At 32.6% G+C, this 15,354-nt stretch overlaps 1 protein-coding gene across 1 annotated transcript; it reads left to right on the top strand.

Annotated features, from left to right (window-relative positions):
• The first annotated feature begins 1,641 nt into the window (after positions 1–1,641).
• On the top strand, positions 1,642–3,266 carry LOC126672747 (uncharacterized). Its single transcript, XM_050366702.1, has 2 exons — positions 1,642–2,793; positions 2,886–3,266. The coding sequence occupies exons 1-2, from the start codon at positions 1,642–1,644 to the stop codon at positions 3,264–3,266; spliced, it is 1,533 nt and encodes a 510-aa protein (XP_050222659.1).
• The last annotated feature ends 12,088 nt before the right edge of the window (positions 3,267–15,354 follow it).

The following is a 15,354-nucleotide window of genomic DNA, read 5'->3' as shown; positions in this document are numbered from 1 at the left end:
TCGTTACTTCAATACTTATAATTTAGAAAATCTAAAATATCGATACAATTAAACGTTATCTTACAAGCATCATAAGATTGCCACTTTGAATACTAGTGATATGAAAGGAAAAACTTATCTGTTTGTTTTTGTATGTTGCACTGGTATCTGCGTCTGGTACACGGTAACTGTTCCTTCTATGACATAGAGAGATGAAGAAGTTTGGATGAACTAAACTTTCTTGATTCGACAGTTTCATATATTACTTTTGATATCCACTTATGCTCTAATTTGTTGATTTAACTCGTGACTGCCAATCTTTTTTTTATGGTTGTCTATCACCGAGACCAAAATTAAATTTATTCAAGAATGAATTATCGTTCCCACAGACGGCGCCAAATGATGGTTCCGGTGATGCTGGATCCGGTCTTGATGTGGCCGGTCTGAGTGTGATCTTCAATCTACACAGAAAAGATAGGTTAGAAGGATTCGAGCCGGTGTTGGCTCGAACACCCTCCGATGCCTAAGTCGGATGGACTGAATCGATAAGAGTTTAGAGTGAATATGAGTAGTAAAAAGTGTCCTTTACCTGACCTAAGTCCATTAATATATAATAGATAGTTATTGCATTGTAGTATGAGTCTTGTTATTGATTTGAGTTCATCTTCTTGTTAAAATTAGGTAAAATCCGTCCTTATCCCTGATTTCACGGGATAAGGGCGTTATCTGGTCTTCTGGTAACAATGCGTACTGAGTCAGTGACTTCGGACTTGTCTCTGAGTCAGTGACTTCGTGCTTGTCTCTGAGTCAGTGACCAACGCCACCTGTGTGGGTCTTGTGTACAATTCTGGTGGTGTATCCATCAGTTGGTGTGTGTATTTAATAACTAGGGTTTCAATGTTTTGACCTATTTGTGTTGCTGTTTGTTTAGGACAATGAGGTATGTCAGTATTGCTTTGCACCATGGAGGTATTTTCACAAAAACACAGAAGTATGTACAAAGGAAACATACGTTGGTAGATGAATATTGTGACCTTGATGTGTTAGGTTTTAGTACTCTATTGAAGTATGTCAAACAGTTAAGGTATTCAGAAGTTAGTGGAATATACTATAGGCTGCCCTCTGGAGATAATGTGTTGTTACATAATGATAAAAGTCTGTTTGACATGATTGGTAAACCAAGAAGTGGAGACTTGTTGGAATTTTACTTGGAGCATATAGTTGATGGTGAACAAGCTCCTCCTCTTCAGTTAGCAGACCAGAATCAGATAGGAGAAAGGGATGAGGTAGTTGATATGCATGGTGATGGGGATGAGTTAGTTGATCTCAATGAGTTAACTATTGGGGACCAGTTAGTTGTGGGGGATAAGTTAGTGAGAGATGGGGACCAATTAGTTGTAGAAGATCACTTAACTGGGGATGGGGACCAGGTAGTTAGAGAGGATCATGCAGCAGGTGGGGTCCAGTTAGAGACAGATGCAGCAGGTGGGGTCCAGTTAGAGACAGATGCAGTAGGTGGGGTCCAGTTAGAAACAAATGCAGCAAACAAGATCCAGATAGAGGAAAATGGTAATGCAGCCAATCTGGGATGTGGTAATGCAATATATGAAGACTTGGTAGGGGGACCAGAATTTTGACAACGTTTGTGTCAATGTCAGTATCATGACAGACGACGAGGAAGATGAAGAGTTACAAAATGCAAGGACAAATGTTAGAAAGGCTAATAAGGAAAAAAATGGAAAGAAAAATGATCAAAATGAGGTTCAAGATGGTGCAGTAGCTGGTGAAGATATACTAGAGAGTGAGGCCAGTTCTGAAGAAGAAGATGGGGAGGATGATGATGACAGTAGTAAGAGTGAGGGTGATGAGGAAGGAGGTAGTGATGGCAGTGTATACTATGACAGTGATGAACTTGGGAGTTGCTATAGTGAGAATAAGGAAGAAGATGGGGATGCCCCTATTAGAAAACCTACAGATTTAGAGAAGGTAAGATATGATCCTGAAACTATTATTCCTGTCTTCAGTGTTGGAATGATATTTAGGAATAGGGAGGAATGCAGACATGCCTTAGCAAAGTATGCTATTATGAAGAAGCTGCATGTGCACTTTGTGAAGAATGACACAAAAAGGGTTAGAGCTAAGTATTATACAGGATGTCCATGGGTTTTTTTGGCAAGTATTAATGCAAAGGACAATTGCTTGACAGTGAAGACCTACACAAGTACACACAGATGCTTCATCACAAATGTTAATCAAATGGCAACAAGCAAGTTTCTGGCAGCTCACCTACAGAAGAGGCTCATGGGGCAGCCTTACATCAAATTGCTAGATTTACAGGCCATATGTAGAACAGAATTGCACTTAAAGGTGAGTTTGACCTTGTGCAAGAATGTGAAGAATAGACTGCACGATGATATAATAGCAGTGACCAGAGAGGAGTACAGGCGCCTGTATGACTATGCAGAGGAGATTACGGTCAGTAACCCAGGAAGTTCATGTTTTGTCATGGGTACAAGGGAAGGAGAAGTGAACCACTTTAATAGGATGTATGTTTGTTTAGCTGCTTGCAAACAAGGGTGGTTGGCTGGATGTAGAAGAATTATAGGGATGGATGGATGCTTCCTTAAGGGATTATGTAAAGGACAACTGCTATATGCTATTGGACATGATGGGAACAATCAAATGTTCCCAATAGCATGGGCAGTTGTTCAAGTGGAAAATAGAGATAATTGGGCTTGGTTTCTAAGATGTTTGAAACATGATCTGCCTCTGGAGCAAGGAGATGGATATGTGATCATTAGTGACATGCAAAAGGTGAGGTATCCGGACTGAGTAGTATTCATATAATGCTAATTTTATTACTTGAAGTCTAAACTAATATTATTGTTTTTGTTTTTTGAATGTAGGGTTTAGAAAGTGCTATGAGGGAATACTTGCCAGAGGTTGAGCATAGAAGATGTGCAAGACATGTTTATGCTGCCTTGGCAAAGCAGTGGAAAGGAGAGGACAGAAAAATTGGATTTTGGACATGTGCAAAATCTACATTTAAGCAGCAACTTACACAGAACTTTGAGAAGCTGGAGTTATTGGGAGGAGGTATGGTCAGCCATGTCCTTCAGTATGATGTGGAGACATTCTGCAAGGTTTATTTCAAGACTTCCACCAAGTGTGATGTCATTGACAATAATCTGGCTGAAACATTCAATGGATGGATCCTTGATGCCAGGTCTTTATTTGTTGTTTTGTTTTACACATTTATTTCTTTGATTATGGCCTTTGAGTATTGATTGCATGGTATTTGTTGTTGCGGGTCTTTACCTATCATAAGTATGCTTGAGGCAATTAGCGTCCAGGTCATGACTAGGCTACATTTGAAGAGAGCTGCATGTGAGACTTGGATAAATGACATTGCTCCAAGAGCAATGACAAAACTGGATAAGAACATTTTGAAGTCATACAATTGGAAATTGACATTTAATGGGAACACAGAATATGAGATAACCAATCTTTATAATGATGCAGATAGGCATGTTGTCAACACTGCATTAAGAACATGTAGTTGTAGAGAGTGGGACCGCACTGGTATACCTTGCCAGCATTCCATACCAGCAATTCACAGTGGCAAAGGGAAGCCTGAGAATTATGTCCATGACTGATATAAAGTAGACAAGTACAAAGCTGCATACCAGTTCATGTTGAGACCAATGAGAGGCAAGTTAATGTGGCCAGAAAGTCCTATTGAACCTGTAGAATGCCCACCCTATAGGAGACTGCCAGGGCGACCAAAAAAGGCTAGGAAGCGCGACATTCATGAAACAAAGAAGACTCCAGTAAGCAAGACTGGAAAGCTATCTAGACAAGGAAGAGTGATGAGGTGTCACACTTGTGGTCAGCCAGGTCATAATGCCAGGGGATGTCCTAATAGGGTAAGTGACAAATTACTTTGATTCATATATTGTTTTAGGCAATTTATTCCCAACTAACATCACATTCTGCATGTACCAGGACCCTACTCTTCCTGCTAAAAAAACAAGAGCAAGGAAAAAAGGAGATGGTGCATCAACATCAGAACCTCCTAGACCATCAGCTAACTTGATTGCCCGGTTTGGTGGTAAAAGAAAGAGGCATAGAGAAAGAGCATCTGCAGAATTACAAGCACAATTTGGCCAACAAAACAGGAGACACAGACATAGATCATTAGTCCAGCCTCAAGTCCAGAATGAGGTCCAGAATGATGTCCAGAATGGGGTCCAGCCTGTGGGCCATCCTGAGGTCCAGCCTGAGGGCCATCATGAGGTCCAGCCTGAGGTCCAGTCTGAGGTCCATCCTGAGGTCCAGCCTGAGGCAGAAATTATTGATTTCACCCAACCAGAAGGCATGGATTTAACCCAACCAAAAACTTTGGAGGATGCACTTGCTTGGTTGCATTCCTCTATTGGAGACCTACATGAATTCAATGATGCTATGATCACTAAACACATCCCATCTTGGACAAAATCTGTGAGTGTAGTTCCTGTTCTTCCTATTAGCTGTAATTGCTTGTCATTTCAGGTTGTGAGTGTAGTTTGTTCTACTTATTTCAGGTTGCATCACCTTCTACACCACATTCTGCACCACATTCTGCACCATTTTCTGCACCACTGTCTGCACCACCACATTCTGCTCCACTACCGGAGGTACCACCAACAAAGTCATATGCACCCAGGCCAAGGAAAGGGCTGCAGTGGAAAGGGAAGAAGGCTGTCAGCTTAAGCCAACTTCAATCCAAGAAGCGTTGAAGAGAATACCATGTTTTTTAGGCTTGTTAAATGCCTATTTTGAACATATTTTGTCATAGTTTTGCAAAATATGGTGACACATTTTGGAACTATTTTTGTGGCTATATGAAAATGCCAGATATTAACCTTGTCTTGCCTTACTGAAACAGGCATATTTAGAACTTAACCTATTTTGTATGTATTTAGGTTTGTATCTATTAAGGTTGCTACAATCACCCTTATTTTGGACTTATTAACTTATTTTGTATGTATTTAAGTCTATCTATTCAGGTTTTGTGAATGATTGAGTGCACAAAACTGATCTACAATCACATGCATTGGTTTTTAGGTCCATCTATTTATTCAGGTTTTGGAATGACACTTTTTCAATGTGTTTAAAACTGATATTTTCAGTATGCAGTTTGCACTTAACCTAAACCTAAAGTGCCTATTTCAAAGCATATTGAGGGTCCTGGAACATGCATTAATAATATTTCAAAGCAAATACAAGTTATGCACAATTACAAATCATTTAGCTAATTTTAACAACAAACACAATAATTTTAATAATACTGCACTAACATGCATTAATAATATTAATATTTTGTTCAACATACTAATAAGTTCAAACATACGGTTAAGTTGGTTACACAGACCAACCTAATTAGAAGTAGGTTTACTAAGATAATTGTACTTAAACACTTAACATAATACCTACACTAATTGAAATTTCTCATAATAACTAAACTAATCATCAGAGAAGCAATGGCAATGACAAGATAGTTGGACAACTCCTTCTTCAACTTCATGGACTTCAGATCTTTCTCATACTTCTGGAGTTCCTCCATTTTCTTTTTCAGCTCCATCTTCAACTCCTCGTTCAGATCAGCGACAGTAGATTCCAGCGTAGCTTTCTCAGCTTTCAACTCATTCAACTTCTTCTCCATCTCAATGGCATCGAGAGTGCTGGCGTGCTCCATTATGTATTTCAAGCGAAATACTTCACCCCTCAGAAACTCAGCCTCCTTGTTCAACGCCTCTCCTTCATGTTTCAGGTTCTTCAACATCATTTTGATATGGTAAGCGTACTCTTCATCATACCAGTAAAAGTAAGAGCACTGGTTTCCCTACAAGTACAAAACACACAACACACATCAATAAACCTAAGTCACCAGCAACCTAATACACAAACCAACTGTACAAAACCCTAAATTTTCGAAAAAATTTCAGAAAAAAGAAAACATAAACCAACAGTACGAAACCCTAAACACCTAAATCCAAAACTGTCGCGCAATACAAAACCAACAATACATAACACGACATTTGTTTCACTTAACGAGAAAACCTAAATCAGATGCCAATAAAAAGAAAAACCCTAATTTCATTAAACCCTAATTTCTTGAAACAAATCAGATAACCCTACACACATAAACAGAGAGAAAAGCTGAAGAAAAATGTACCTTGCAGTGGAAAAACCTCCTTCCTGGATTCTTGTCAGACCAGGAGACCAACAGTCTTGCCTTCTTCCCACACTTGCAATTACGAATGTCGGCAGGAGGAATAACACCGTCGTACTCAGTTTCATCACCAGTTGAAGACGAGATCTTGCAATTTCAGAGAATAGGGACAGCGGCTATGGAGAAAATCAAGAAAACAAAGAAACCCTAGAATTTGAAAAAAAAAAAAGGAGCAACGAGGTACTTAATAAGGGAAAGAGAGAAACCCTAGAAAATTAAGTGTTTTTTTAATGACGTGGCTAACACACGTGGACTCTATTTCCAGCGTGTCCCATTCAGTGTGCTAAAAAATAATGATGTGTATATTACTTCCGTTACCTAACGGCGATTGGTCAGCACGCAGCCCATTCCGTCCTGAAAAGGGCCTTCTTTTTGAAGATTAAGTGAGTACAGGGACTGGTCAAATAACTTTTTCGAGATAAAGGCTTCATAAATAAAAATGGTAAAGTACAAGAGCCTTAAGATGGGTTTGGCCTTTATTTTTCCAATATTGATGTGGCCAATACAATGACACTTTATTTATTGAATTGTCTTAAAATATTGTTTTGTAGTCATCTCATCTTATCAAATAAAATGGGACAAATGAATTATAGAATAAAATGCTTTTAAAGGACAATTAGATTAGTTAATGTTTTTTCACCATATCTATTTGTCTTTAAAAATATTTCTAAATTCTCTCTAAAACCAAAAATTTAATTTTGAAAGTGGTGAGACGATGAGTCCAGCCTTGTAATGGGTTTGAGACGACAATTTTTTTAATATATTTTCACTTTTGGTAAAACAATCATATCTATTTGTCTTTATTTTATGTTCTTCCATGAAAGTACAAAAGGTTTTATTGTACTATTACTCTATTTAACCAGTTATACGATTTAATTTTTAAATTTACAGGTCAATCTTGTGGACATTGTTGCACTTGTTTTTTTTTCTTCAAGCAACCCGTTCTATACAAGATCAGCAGAAATACATTTTATCTATTGTGAATTCTTTTAATGTCGGTTAATAAAAGATTTATATTAAAAAAACTATTTTTTTTATTTCTTACGCAATTAATTTTTTTAAACTAGAGTTGTTTATACAACTTCTTATAAAAAAGCCGAATATAATTTTTTTTTATTAATTTTTTTTATATAAGTATTTATTTTTTCAAAAGCAATTCTAATTATATTCAAATTTTAATTTTAATATAAAATTAACTTACTTAGCAAGACATGTAAGTATCTAATTAGACTACATTAGACATATAAAATTCTTAAAATATATTAGATACAGTATAATGATATAAGTTAATATGTTTTAATAAATAAATATTGAATTTCTAATTTTAATTTTAATTTTTAAAAGGAGTAATATCATAAAAATTCATCAATTTTAACACGTTTTTTTATTTTAATCACGTCTTTTAAAACTTGTCAATAATACACAAGTTTCATTTTTATTCAAATCCATACACTAAGTCATAATTTGTTGAGATGACAGCCGAAAAATAATTTTCTGTAGGTATAAATATACAAACGTACATATGACAACTTGTTGTTAGACTCTGGAGTCCAAAATCGTACTCACAAAAAAAGCTATTAAATAGACCCAGCTACAATACCAAATTTGAATAGATAAGAAGATGACTTTGATGGAAGCAATTAAATTAAATGGCATGTTTGACAATTATAATTAAAATAAACTAAAAATGTAGTTAAAATAGAGTTTAAACAATAATTAATAGGGAAGATCAGAGTTAGCAAATTTCATTATGCCATTAATTTCATGGGTTATAAATTACGTTGTTAAATTGTAGTTCAAACTAATCAAACGCACCTAAAGCTCTCTCTTAAACCGTTACAGGTGGGGTTGTGCATTCGGTTAGTTCGGTCGATTTGGTCACAAAACCGAACAAACCAAACACCGAAGTTTGGTAAAAATTTCAAACCAAACCGGAAATTTTAATTTTGACTTACACTAAACCGAACCAAAAATTTTGGGTTGGTTCGATTTGATTCGGTTAAAAACGAATTTTTTTATTTTCTCTATTTTCTAATTTTTTTTATCATAAAATTAATTCTAATATTAAATAATGTGTCTAATAAATATTATTATATATTTTTTTAGCATATTTATATGTTTGTACTTACATATCAATTATAATAAAGAAACAAAACCAAAAAATATAAATTTACATTAATTTATATATATTTTATTATTTTTTATTTGATTGTTCGGTTTTTTGGTTTTTAAAATGCTCAAACCGAACAGAAAATCGAACACCAAACTTTTACCTAATTACAAAACCTAACCAAAACCATAGTTGTAATTTTGGTTCCGTTCGGTGAAACAGTTCGGTTTGTTTTGATTTTTGCACAGCCCAGCTGCAGGCAAAAATAAACAATTAATAGTTATCAGGCAATCACTCGCTCTCATGTTATAGTTAACCTAATTAATTAATCAATTGATGTTTATTAAGTACACACAAAGAACAGATTCTCGTGTTATTATTGACTCCTACATTATTGATTATATCGATCTATTTTAATTAAACTCTTTCGAGTCGAAACAGAAACACAAGGTAGTGAACAAATTGGCCAAATCAATTCACGCATTAAGAACAATAATCAATGAATAAAGGTTCACTTTCATCCTTAAACTTGTGTCAAAATATCAAAAACGTCCAAAGCTGGAAAACATGATCATTTATACCCTGAACTTGCGTATTTCAGCTCAAGAACACCCCTCCCTACTCTCACCTCAGAGAGTGAAGTACACTATCCAGTTTTAGATAGTGGTTTTCTTTCAAAGTGGATTTTAACAAAAAAAAAAGAGGTTAAAATGGTGCTAAAATTTACAATTTTTTCAAATTAACGTATAAAATTTTTCAATTAATAATTAATTTTAATAATTTATTTATTTTATTAATAATATTTAAAAAACATAGGGATCTTATGGCATTTTTCATAATTTTTTAAAAATTCGTTTTCAGGCGAAGAGGAGCTCCTCCTCCTCGAAACCGAGGAGCTTGCTCCTAAACTAAGGAGCATAGCTCCTCGTTTTTCCGAGGAGCTTCTGCTCCTCAAATGAGGAGCAGAGCTCCTCTTTCACGAGGAGCCTCTACTCTTCATTAGAGGAGCAGATTTGCTCCTCACTCCTCGGAAAAACAAGGAGAAGCAGCTCCAAAAAAAATTATTTTGTAGGTAAAAGTTCAAAGAAGTCCTCCATTTGGATTGTAATTACTTGGTGATTAAGTATGATTAGTTAGAGATTAATTAGTGTTGATTATGATTGATCTAAATCTCACTTTTAAATTAGAGCGCCACGTTAGCAAAGGGGTCTTTTTGATCCGGTTTATACAAATTCAGGGTATAAGTGATCTGGTTTTCCAGTTTTGAACTTTTTTGATACTTTGATACAAGTTCGGGGAATGAAAGTGATCCTTAGTTCAATAATCAATACATATTTCGAACAATCCCCCATAAATCCAATTAATTAACTATGCATAAATTCAACTAATAACCCAGACAATGGGTTTAGTTACGCATATTTATGGAAAACTCAACAAAATCATATATAGAAGTCATAGTTATAAAAGTAGCAATAATTATAAATCTCTCAACAATCGTCGTATCGTAATTGCTAGAATTCCAATAGAAATCTTAGAAAAATTTGAATATAATCGCAATGGTGAGTAATAATAAAAAATTTATGCTGAAATAATGTAAAAACTAATGTCTAATATCGCGAACCCTTGCTTCGGTAAGATAATGTGGCATTTATACGTCTTTACTCATAATGCATCACTTTAGGTCGAGCTAACATGAAAACCCAGAAGTGCCCTCGAGATTTGTGGTTTTCGGAGTTGATTCAAGGATATTGTTGTCACTTTAGTTGTGTATTTTCCGCTAAGTGTGCGTTCGTGCACAAGGGTGTGCGAACGCACACTACTCTTTTGGTCCGGGGAGTGTGTGATCGCACACTCATTCCTTCATGGGGATGTGCATTCGCACACCCCTTGACTTGGCCAAAATTTTGGCTCCTAAAAACAATACAACTTCTGTCTAGATCATCATTTGCTTGCCCACTCCTTCATCATTAGGTGTGCGAACGTGTACAGGTGTGCGACAAATAAGCCAGAAGTTGCATTTTGCTCCCCATTTCCGCTCTAAAATGCTCTTTGACTCCGTGGCTTCCAAATTATACCAAAATGCTCCATAATCAACCATAGTTACATATTTTTCCTGAAAAGCTCAAAATGATAATAAGACAATAAATAACACAAAAAACGACAAATAATATGCAATTAATAACTTGAAACATATATATAGATAGGAGTATTTCTACTTCTATCAACTCCATCTCAACAAATTACACTAATGAATGAGTGTCATATTGACACAGTGTATGGATTTGGAAAAATGAATGTTGTTGTATTTTTATGACAAGTTTTAAAAGGTGTGATTAAATTGAAAAAACGTATAAAATTGGTGAATTTTTTTGATATTAACCCTTTCCAAAACGAACATGTTTAGTTTAAGAAAAACGAATAAATTATTTGATGTGCCTATAATATAGTCAAGTTATATACTTTACATTTAATACCATAACTTCAATTTTGCATTATTATAAAATAAAAATATATTAATTTTCATTATGTGTAATTTTAAAAATTAGTAGATTTGATTGTACGAAAAAAGTTTAAATTCATATAAATTTTTAATTCTTTTTAGAAGAGTATGAAAAAAACCAAAAAAGAAATACTTTTTTTATATAGTCTAATCACGCATAAATATTCCATCTTTTTAATTTTTTTATTTATATTCTAAACTTTCAAAACCACAATTTTATTTTACTTGTCAATTTTCAATTTTAATTATATCTATTTTTAAATAAAACTTCCTTTGCATAAAATAAAAGCTCAAACTGATAACATTAATGGAGGAATCCAAAACCATTGATTGAATAAAATAATAAGATACAAAGGAATAAAGGCTAAGAATAAAAAAGAAAGGCTTAAATCCTAAAATAACATAAGAGGCTTTTATATAGGCAAAACTAAATAATAAAGGAAAAGACTATACTTCCCTACAATAGCATACTAATTACGCTAACATTCCCCTCAAACTCATGATGCGATAGCAATTAGCATCGAGAATTTGTCTGTCAAAAAACGAAAGCGCGAAGAGGACAAAGATTTAGTAAATAAATCTGCACGTCTTAAGGAGGAAGAAACAAATGGCAATGTCAATGTGCCATTAATTCTGAAAGTGATGGCGAGTAATATGATAGTCAATCTCAATATGCTTGGTCCTTTCGTGAAAAACCGAGTTATGAGCAATTCGAATAACACTATTATTATCACTATGTAAAGGAGTTGGTTGCCGCAAAGAAACGCCCATATCAGCAAGCAACCATCGCAGCCAAACGATTTTACAAGTAGTAGAAGCCATATCATGGTATTCGGCCTTTGTTGAGGACCGAGATATAACATCCCGCTTCTTACTTTTTCAAGAGATTAGAAAATCATCTAAACAAATACAAAAACCAGTAGTAAATTTGCAATCAGTAGGATCACCAGCCCAATCAGCATCAGAGTAAGCACATAACTCCAAAGATGAAGTAGAGGAAAGCAAAAGAGTCTGAAATTGAGTGCCACGTTTGACATTTAATCTCATTTTTTTAATAGTTTTTAATATATTAAAGATTTATTTAAATTATGTGTCAAATATGAGAGACATTTCTTTTTAAATAAAAATTTAATTTTAAAAATTAAGTACAATTAAAATTGAACATTGAAAAAATTTATAAAATAAAAATATAGAAATAAAAATAAATATTTTTTATGATTATTCATTCATTGGAATCAACTAAGAAAAAAACACACATTTTTAAACTTAATGCTTCCATACATATAAGACTTTTCTCGTCTTATCAAATGGAAAATTTTGTAATAAGCAATGGGTCAAATGTATTTTCTAGTCAAGAAAATAATTTCAAGTTGCTAATCTTGAAAACAACAAACAAACAAACAAGTGCCTAATCTTTGGCACTTCTTATGATTTCTTTATACGTATTCACACAATTATAGTTATAAACTGAATGAACTAAATTAGCCAATTTTAGTAATACTTTGGACATGGAGTTCACCTAAATCTCCTTTATCTTTTTTAATTACTATGTGTGCAATAATTTTCAATTAATCGAACTTAGTGCCATAACTAATCCATGATCAACTATATTTTTTCTTATATTTTATATGCATAAACTAGTGTAAACTTGGTGTTTTGTCCCACATATTTGGACTTAAAAAAAAATTATATTAAAAAATTGTAAGTTTGGACTTTTTTCTTTTAGTTGTACTAGAAGAAACTTAATTAATTATAACATGCCTAGATTAGGAGGGACCGAGAGAATAAAGTTGGATGATTATGTGGTGAAATTAAGATTAAATAAAAGAGGAAAATAGAGTGTAAGAAGAAAAGAACAAAAAGCCAGTGAAAACAGGCAGCCAATATTCTCGGTGTTTGTGTTTTGATAGGCACACAATTTGACAAATTATTTTCATATTAATTTCAATTCAACATGCTATAATTTAATTATCTCTTTAATTTTATTTCATAGTATAATATACTTACATATTTGTCTTATTCTTTTAAACGCAGCTATATAAAATATTGTTTCATGCAAATCAGAAACACTCTATTTCAAATAAAAAAGATTAAAATTGATACTAAATAAGCTTTTTAAAATATTTTCTTTTACAAGTACTAACTTTTTTTATTTTCAAAATGATGTTTAGCAAATTGAAAGGGAAGATAAATCCTGTTAAACACAATATCATAAGTAATATGTGACATTTTCTATTATCACTCGATTGTCGGATACATTTAGCGCCCATCTAACAAGCGAATGTGTTATAAATCTACGAACATAGCTCTAAAATGTAAAATGCGACGTTTTGTATAATCACTCGAGGGTCAAAATTTTTTGAAGAGATTTTTAATAATGTATTTTGATTCTTATATAAGGTTAACGATATGTTTATTCACATTACAGCTAAGCTAGCGTAATCACATTCCCCACTTGCTAGTCAAGTTATTATATCCCTAATTGTTTGTTTAGAATATATGAAAACCTATGTATTGTTAATTCAATAAAATATTTAAAGTTAATGATACGTAAACATTGTTGTTTAAAGAGAATAAGACAATTAAAGAAGATTCTAAAAGCTTAGACAAACTCACGTCTCACATACAAATAATCGAATCAGAAAATGAAAAACAATAACGAAAAAATTAAAAATGTAGTTGATAATTAAAGTAATAATAAAATGAAACGATTAAAAAATATATTAAAAATGACATGATAATAATCATTAATTGGCTGTGAGAGAATAGCCGTCCATTCTTTTTTTAATTATTTTAGGTTTTATTGGTTTTCTGTCAAAAACTTAATATGAAAATATTTGAAAAGAAAAGGTTGGTAACTTAAAAATGAATTAGAAAATAACAACAAAAGGATATGCGAATATATATATATATAGCCTGTATTTCAACAGTTTTAAGTAAATGTTTATTGGTGCTCCTTAAAAAAAGTTAATTTACATGTGAGAAATTATAAAATAAAAATACCTGCAGTTAACTATTAATAAACTAAATTATATATAAAAAAACACTATTACTGCAAATTAATAGTATCCAAAGAATTAATTTTTCTTGGAATTGTAAAATATGTATGCCTCATGTTTCCAAATCCGTTCACATTGCTTCTGTTGAATGTAAAGATCTATTACTGCAAATTAACATGATATGTTTCCTTTTATCAATTTGTTTTTTAAAATATTTAAAGCATATTCCATATTTATCACTAAAATACTTAAATATCTGACTATGTTACCAGATATGCTTTGGCCAAAAAATAAATATGTGATGAACAAAATTAAAGAGTAATAAGAATGAGATCTTGGTTCTTGGAATCCAAATTTAAATTTGTTGTTACAATAAGATATGTTTGCCTAATGTTTCCATAAGTATTTACATTGCTTATATCATATTCGGTTTTGAGGTTGATTTGCTTGATTTCACATCTTATTATTAATTGGTGATTCTTTACTCTTGTAATTGCTAGATTTTGTCTAGCACAAGAATATATTTTATTAGACAAAACATAATATAACCCAAGATTTGCAGTAATTTTGTCAGATGCAAGTAGGGGTTTTGTATGCAAGTCGGGGTGGCAACTAGCTGAATTAACCAAAAACAATTAAGGCGCAATGATAAATTAAATTTAAATTTTTATGAATTATTATAATTTTATTTATAGTTTTAATTTTTTTAATAATAGTCTAATTACAATATTTTATTGTAATTTTAGTAATTTTTTTCAATTGATTTGATTTTCTCAAATTTTCACCTCAATACAATACTTATGGTTTGACTATTATGATTATTTTTAGTTTTAAATTCTTTTTTTTTTTTTGCTTCAATAATAAAAAAAGTTGGAAAATTTATAATTAAGTTTATGTTATTTTTGATTTTTTAACATTAAAAGTTAAATTTTAAAATTCTTGAATTTTGCTACTTATGGAGTTAATTTATAAATTCAAGTAAAAATTGAAATAATTAAATTGATTGGAAAATATTGGCTAAAATTGCAACTGTTATAAATTAGTTTAGAATATTATAGTATAGTGTAGAAATTAATAGTGTTATAAAATAGTCTAAAATATTATAGAATAGTGAAGTAATTAATAATAAAGTGTATTAATTAGAGATGATTCCAGAGATACGAATATTCTAGAATAAAAACTTGTGTACATATATACTTCCATTATCATTAGAAAACAACAACAATTTCAGATTATACTTCTACTTTCCACATGGTATCAAAGCAATCTGAATTTTTTTCCTTTTTTTCTAATTGAAATTTCAGATTGCCTAGTGAGTAATCTGTTCAAGTTTCTTTCTGTCCTATTGAGTAGATTTTGAAGGTTTTTTGGGTCACAATTTTCCGAGGCCATCTTCTTCAAATTTTTGTATACTTTTGGCATCATGAGTGATACCAAATCTGTTTTTGTCAATATTGATATCATCCCGGCGACAACAAAAATTACGAATCAA

The sequence above is a fragment of the Mercurialis annua genome, linkage group LG3, assembly GCF_937616625.2.
Source record: "Mercurialis annua linkage group LG3, ddMerAnnu1.2, whole genome shotgun sequence".
Classification (NCBI taxonomy): Eukaryota; Viridiplantae; Streptophyta; class Magnoliopsida; order Malpighiales; family Euphorbiaceae; genus Mercurialis; species Mercurialis annua.
This window is presented reverse-complemented; position numbering and strand designations above follow the sequence as displayed.

Excerpts from the sequence above, each read along its gene's own strand:
- LOC126672747 (XM_050366702.1), top strand. The coding sequence starts at position 1,642 with ATGACAGACGACGAGGAAGATGAAGAGTTACAAAATGCAAGGACAAAT. Across the intron at positions 2,794-2,885 it reads TCATTAGTGACATGCAAAAG|GGTTTAGAAAGTGCTATGAG; the intron begins GTGAGGTATCCG and ends TTTTGAATGTAG.